The 7,558-nt window shown below is 44.1% G+C and overlaps 1 protein-coding gene across 1 annotated transcript; it reads left to right on the top strand.

Moving 5' to 3' along the window:
- The first annotated feature begins 586 nt into the window (after positions 1 to 586).
- EXO5 (exonuclease 5) lies at positions 587 to 6,103 on the top strand. Its single transcript, XM_048824180.2, has 5 exons — positions 587 to 730; positions 1,485 to 1,720; positions 2,455 to 2,559; positions 2,968 to 3,140; positions 4,459 to 6,103. Exons 1-5 carry the CDS (start codon positions 639 to 641, stop codon positions 4,924 to 4,926), a joined length of 1,074 nt encoding a protein of 357 aa, XP_048680137.1. The 5' UTR covers positions 587 to 638; the 3' UTR covers positions 4,927 to 6,103.
- The last annotated feature ends 1,455 nt before the right edge of the window (positions 6,104 to 7,558 follow it).

Here is a 7,558-nt window from a genome sequence, read left to right as displayed (position 1 = left end):
GCGGTTGAGTCATTATACAAAGTAAAACTATTTCCCCTTGTTTATTCCTCACCCCACCCCCACCCCATTCCTCAGACGTTCTTGTTAACTCCTGGAAATGGCCCACCTTGATTATCACTTCAAAAGGTTTTCTCTCCCCCCAGCCCACTCTCCTGCTGGTAATAGCTCCTCTTAAGTGATCACTCTCCTTACAATGTGTATGATAAACACCCACTTTTTCATGGTCTGTGTTTATATAAATATCCTCACTGTATTTTCCACTTTATGCATCCCATGAAGTGAGCTGTATCTCACCGAAAGCTTATGCTCAAGTCTTTAAGGTTAGTCTCTAAGGTGCCACAAGTCCTCCTTTTCACAATGCATAATGCCTCTGCTGGGGCTGGCCTTCTCAGGCGGCTTGGGGGCTGACCCGGTGTCTCCATTACTGGTCCTTATTCATGCGCATTTCTGCAGTCTCTGCTGTGCGGGGTCCCAGGGCATGGGACTAGAGAAGGGGAGGAGGAAGGAGAACACCGTGGGAGGGAGCTGGAGCTGGAGGGAAGGGACCCGGGTGGAGACCAGCCCCCTGCCCCTCCTCCGAGCCGTGCTCGCCCCAGCGCGCAGGGGGAGGCGGAGCACGGGCTGCGATTCAAGCGTCCATGGCGGGGCAGGGCTCCGAGCCTGGCGAGCTCAGCGACTCCGAGCTGCTGCGGCTGCTGGAGGAGGCGGGGGACGACGCGCTGCAGCCGGGGTAGGCGCTGCCCGACTCTCCCCAGCTTCGGGGTTCGCCTGTAAACCGCCCCCCCCACCTCCAAAGCCTAGAGGGGCGGCAGCTCCCGGAGCTCGCCCCCTTCCCCATGCTGCATCCCAACTCCAGCTTGCTATGGCTCTTCCCCGGTAACCCCCGGAGGGCTTCTTTGGCTGCTCCTAGAAGAGCTGCACCCCCCCCCCCGGCCTCTGGGAAGCAGCCTCCAAATTGGGCTGCATCCTGGGTGCTTGCCAAAGCAGGGTAGGGTCCTGTACCCCCTTCGCTCCCGAAGGCAGGGGGCAGCGAACTGGCCCCCTGCCTTAAACAGGGCTGGGGGGGAGCCAAGGCTTGTAGCCTCCCCAAGGAGTCCTGAAGATCAAATCTCCATCCGAGCAATTGTTCCCTGCTCCCAGCATCTAGATTCCTAACTCAGGGAGACTTTCCTTTTGCTCCGGGGCTGAGCTGGACATCCGCATGGGAGGGTGTGAGACAGGTCCAAACTTGCCCTCATCTGGCTCATGCACACTGAAAATAAACGACTGCTCCTTACTGGGGCTTTCACAGAGGACAGTAGGAACCATACCAGTGTGTCCCTAACTTGGTACAGACTTTAAAGAGAGACTGACATCGCTCATCAATTTACTATTTCATCTTTGTGTAGTGGTTTTGCCGGAGAAACTTACTGTGCAAACTGCAAAACAGTTGTATTTTTAAAGTACTCTAGAGGGGGGAAAACAATTAGTGTATTTCATTATAGACACTCTGGAAAGCCAAACTCCTCAAGCGACCTGCCTCTGGAATCTGGGAAGATGAAAAGAAAGAGAGCACAGACTCCCCTGGAAAAATATGACCTGAACTACCTTTGCGTGACTGATCTGTCCACTCAGAGTTGGTGCGAACAGCAAATGGTTTATGGGAGGGAGCTCCCTCAGCAGCAGGCACCAGAGACAGTCGTGTTATTAAACACAGGGAAGAGCATACATCTAGCAAGAGGTACCAGGATGTTGCAGTAAAAACTTCCATTTTGTTTTCTTTCTCCCCAGCCTCTTCTGTGTAGTTTATTATACAGTGCGTTGTTTCATTATGTTTTCTGCAAATATTTTGGAAAGCTTTAATATGTTTGTGAACAAATTAATTTACTTGTAATGTGCTGGGTCAAATTCTGCCCCACAGCTACACCTGTACAAATCTATTGATGTCAGCAAGGATGCAAAGGTATAACAGTAAGCTGAGTTTCACCTTCTAGCCTCATAAGAGTCACCCAAAAGCATATACTTGCATTAAAGAGCAGTATAACAGACACTGCATTAACTATCCTACTATGCCCACTTCTGGACTATATTTAATTTACGGGTGTCCCTGGAAAAAAGAAAGTGTTCCTTGTAATCCTCAGTGGATTGATATATTGCACCAGGGTTGAGGAAAGAGGCCTAATTTTGTATCGTTTTCTAAAATTGGTGATTATTTTCACAGAGAGGGCACTGGACTGGGGGTCAGGAGACAGGGGTTCTTCTATTCCTGGCTCTCCAACTGATCTGTTGAGTACCCTTGGGTACTCATCTCTGTACCTGTTTCCCTTCCCACCTGTTGTCTATCTTGTTTATTTACACTGAAGCTCTTTTACCATGCTTCATGGTGCCTTGCACAATGGGACCCAGAGATGATTTGCAGCCTCAAGGCAGGACTGTGATAAAAAATAATAATTGTTTTATCTCTTTTGAAACCAGAACTAGAAGTTCATGATGTAGTGAAAGTACATACGACCAGCAAGGAAGATTCGTGGGCGATAAAAATACTGAATCTTCTTTCTGTGATTCCAGTTCTACAAGCAGGTATGTAGGCAGGCAAAAGGTATTGTCATACTTTTTTTATCTTTGTTTTACTCTGTGTGTGTGTGTGTGTGAGAGAGAGAGAGAGAGAGAGAGAGAGTTTATATATAAAAATTTGCTGTGATCTTTGTGCTAGCTTGAAAGGATAACATTTAGAGATTGTCAAGACAAAAATATGTATTTTAAATTCCCTTGCCTGAATTTCTAATAACCACCTTAGATTATTAAAACTGAAACTCCTTGGGGAGGCATGCAAGCATTCTCTTAATCAGGTGTCTAAATGCAAATTCTTAAAATGCATCTTAAAAAAAAATGTAGTACAATTCCAAGAAGTCTGCAGTGTTACTTAAATCTTCAATCAAAAGCCAGCGAGCCTCATAAAATGTATGGGTATCCTATTTTGTATTCCAGGTGGTTGCGTGCGGGAGCTTCCAGTCTTTGGAATAATAGAAGATGTCTTCCTGATGGGAATTATTGATGAGCTGTGCTATAGTGCCAAGGGAGAGCTGGAGCTGAGAGAGCTAAAAACCCGAGGCCGACCTTTTATGCCTTCTGGAGCACAGAAAAAGAAAGATTATTTCCAGGTGGGTAAAATATGTTCAAATCCATAGAGGGGTCTATCCAGTGACAAATATTTGCTCAGAAAACAAGCAACTGATGGGTTCCTAAAGAAGTACTGTAATATAATGACTTTTTGTATTTATATTGTCCCTCTTACACCAAAAACACTCTACAGATTATTGTACAATTTATATGTGAATTGCAACCATCTCTGGAATGAAAGAGAACAGTTGTTTGAGAGCCAGCCACCATTTTACACAGCTGTTTAGGACAAGAAGTATTTAGTTGAAACTAGAAGGGGAACTCCATGTAGGTGGAGTGTAACAACCCAAACTGGAATTCAGACCAGGCATCAGCGTTAACAACCCTTCTCTTGGGAAAAGTGTCCTAGGATCTTCAGAGACAGGTTTTCAGGACACTGGTTTAGCATCTCATGCAAAAAGATAGAACTCCAGCAGTCCATGGCCCCCCCAGATCATTGGTTCAATGCTGACTTGCAGAGACATACATCACCTACTAGACTATTGCCATCAAATCCCACAGCACTTGGATTGGTTTTGTGCAACATTAAGTTTTTATTTTAACTACAAGTGCACCCTATTCATGTAATTTGAGATCTGCTTTCAGCTGAGTATCATCAAAGCTGCCTAAAGGATTTATTTGGCTGCCTGCTTCCCATTTAGAATTCGGGCAGCTGTGAAAACCCCACCTTTTAAAGTTCAGCTGATTAAGACTCATTCTATCAGACTCGCGCCTCAATTTTGAACACACTTTATTTACACCTAAAAATGTACATGCAAATAACTTCTATTACTAGCTCCTCCACATTTTCCTGGGCGATTCATTTATTTGGAGCTGACATATACCCTTACGGAGAGGGGCATTTCTATGTATAATACACTCGGCTTTCAAGGAAGTATTGCACTGAGTAGCCTGATGATTTAGGGCTGGAGTTTCCAGTGAAGTCTGAGGCTATGCCTACCCTCTGAGAGAGGGGGCGGATTCCCAGCTCGTGCAGACGTACTCACGCTTGCTCTCATCTGAGCTTTAATTAGTGGAGCGTGGACAGCAGCAGATTTGGCCTGCCGCTCGGAGTACAGACCCCTCTGAACCTGGAGGGTATGTACTCATGGCGACTAACCTGTGCCATGGCTGCCGGTGTTGCCCTACTGTTTTTAGCATGCTAGTTCAGGTGAGTGAAAATGGAGTATGTCTATGCAAGCTGGGAATCCCACCCCTAGCTGTAAGTGTAGACATAGCCTAGGGGAGTACAACCCAGCTTGTCGCATTCTATAACGCATTTTGCTATAGTGGATTGCTTATTATCTTCCCCCATTTCAGGTCTGTCTGTATAAATACATTTTTGATGCCATGGTGCAAGGACAACTGAAACCAGATGTTATCACCAGTCACATCCATCTGAGGCCGGAGCAGCCACTGGGATCGCACATTAGGGAACACGCTCAGAAAGTAGGCTTCACGGTAACCTGCTTTGGGGACCTCCTGGAGCTGATGTATCTAAACATGACGCTCTCCGACATCCCCAGCATTGACTGTTTGAAAATCGAATACAGCCACCAGGAAAGTAACACCCTGCTTGGGACAGAGGTGGTTCAGTTTGAAGAAGAAAAGGTGAGAGAGAGAGCACAGTACTACCTTGCTTACTGGAAAGGACGAAGGGAGGTACAGGGAGTGGAAATTGAGGAAGCATGGAAATGCCAATCATGTAGCTACTCAGAGATCTGTGATTGGAGAAGGAAAAGGGCAGAAGGGCCTGAACAGAGAAGTGGACCAAAGAAGAGTAAATGAAGACAACCCTGTCCTCCCGGAAGGAGGTTCCACCTTACTGATGTGAAAATGTGTGTGCACTCAATTCACAGGGTTAACCAGTCAGAATGGAGCGGACCATAAGAGTGGGCCAAACCTATCACTTTACTAAGCAGAAGTCGTTGCACCAATGGTGAATCTGGCAGTGTTTTCGTAATGTGACATTTTAAGTGCTCTTAAGAAAATACTGTTTTAGATAGTATCTGTTGTTACAGAGGTGTAGTCTAAGGACCAGGCAAGCTGTGCAAGTTGCTGCACTTCTCTGAGCCTCCATTTCCCCATCTATAAAATGGGGGTAAATGCCTACCACATATGAGTTCTTTGAGGGTTATGTAATTTTATCTTGGTGAAGTGGTTTGAACATGAGAAGCACAATAGGGTTTTTTTATTTCCTACTGCTATAAACTCTTATGTAGAGAAGGTTCCAAACCATAACCCCACATCCGAACACACATAAACTTGGTGCTTCATCTTTAGTTCCTTTGGAGTAACTCATCCCTTATCCGTCTTCTCTGTCTGCTCTCCCAAAGATCCTATATCAGCCATTCTTTTAATAAGATTGAAGATGAACCCAGCTCTCTCCCAAAACCCATTAGTGCTACACCGGGGCATAGTGACATGAAGGCTGGAATTTTTCAAAGGTTGCCTGAATTTGGCACCTAACTCCCTTAGGTTCCTTTGAAAATCTCAGCTGAAGGCCCAGCCCTGCAAGGTAACTGTACGATGCTAAGTACCCTCACTCCGATTGGTATCAGTGGGAGTTGTGGTCATTCGTTGCCTTGCTGGGTCAGCCTCTTAAAAGTCAATCTGATTCCGTTCCTTGTGTAAGCCTTTAACCTTTTCATGTGTTGTCAAAATTACATGGTCTAGTAAGTAAGTAATTGAGAATCAGATGACTATTTAACATATTACTGGATTATCTGTATCAAGGAAAGTGTATTGTTTTTAAAATGTTTTAAGTATTTTACTGTGTAATAACGAAAATTCATAATGGTGGGGGAAGAGGGGTTGTTTGGTATGTGTGGGGGTTTTTTACTATTGAAATCAAATGAATAGAAACTTTCACTGTTTCCACAGAAGGAAATTATCCTGTTAATTGAAATTTGAGGTGGGGGGCACGGGAAATAAACCCATTTCTCCTGTGTTGGACTAAAAACAACCAGTTTTGATTTTGTGTGTGCAAGGGGGAGTTCATTAGGAAGGAAAGATATAACTACTGCAAAACTTGTGAGGTTTAAATATTAAAGTTAGAAGGGAATGCTCATCCATTGTGAGCTGTGTCCTCAACTGGTGTAATTTCATAGATTGGTTCCTTTGGGCCTTAAAACTTCTTATTCTGATAATCTAGTCTGATCTTTTGTATAACACAGGCCATAGAACCTCACCCAATAATTTCTGTATCAAGCCTCTCTCTTCTTGTGTGAGTTATGGCATATATTTTTAGAAAACCATCCAGTCTTGAATGAAAGACTCCAAGTGATGGAGAATCCAGCACCTCCCTGGGTAAGTTGTCCCAATGGTTAATTATGTCCATTGTTAAAAAGGTGTGCCTTATTTTTCACCTCTGTGCTTTAGTTTCCCCATTTGTAAAATGAGGATCATGCTACTGACTGTTGTAAAGCACTCTTAGATCTGCAGTTGAAAAGCACTATTAGATGATATTATTTTTAATCTGAATTGGTCATTGTCATCTTCTGCCAGTTTAAAAAGCCATTACTATCCGTAAGCTCTTCCTTGCTTATAGATTGTGTTCGAGTCACTATTGAACCTTCCTTTAGATAAATTAAATAGTTGGAGCTTTTTTTTCAGTCTTTTGCACTAAGGAATTGTTTCCAAACTGCGAATTGTTCTTGTTGTTGTTTTCTGAATGCTTTGCAGTTTTTTAACATCTGTTGTGAAGTGTGGATACCAGAACTGGACACAGTATTCCAGTAAATGTGTCACTAATAGTGTATATCCAGGTAACTTTACTGCCCTTCTCCTACTTATACATCCAAGGATCGCATTCATTCTCTGTTATGGGATTTCACTGGGAGCTCGTGTTCAATTTATTGTCTGCCATGACCCCAAAATCTTTCTCAGAGTTGTTGCTTTCCAGGATACACTCCTCTATCTTATAAGTTTGACCTGCTTCCTTTGTTTCTAATTGTGTGACCTTGAATTTAGCTGAATTGAAATGCAGGTTGTATGACTGACCCATTTCCATCATGCCACCAATTTTTGTGTAATCTGCAAATTTTACCAACAGTTATTTTATATTTTCTTCCAGATAATTGGTTGAGAACAGATCCCTCTGGTGCCCCACTGTGCACAACCCCATTCGATGGCGATTCCCTATTTCTAGTTAGTTTTTGCAGTTTTCTTAGCACAGTTGAAAACCCTGGTAAGAAGCAGGGTAACACCTCTTAACTGGGCTTTTCAATCATGTTCTGCTCAGCTGAGCTAACACGGTTGAAGAACACTTACTTTTTGTTCATTGCGACGTGCTGTAAAGGGACCAGACGTAGAACTGGTCCCTTTGGCTTATTGCTGGAGCACAGGACTGGCAAAAATGGAGATGCATTCGTTGCCACTTCCTCTGCTGTACTGTGGGTATAAAATTACAGCCCTCCAA

This window comes from Caretta caretta, chromosome 17 (assembly GCF_965140235.1).
Source record: "Caretta caretta isolate rCarCar2 chromosome 17, rCarCar1.hap1, whole genome shotgun sequence".
Lineage (NCBI taxonomy): Eukaryota > Metazoa > Chordata > Testudines > Cheloniidae > Caretta > Caretta caretta.
This window is presented reverse-complemented; position numbering and strand designations above follow the sequence as displayed.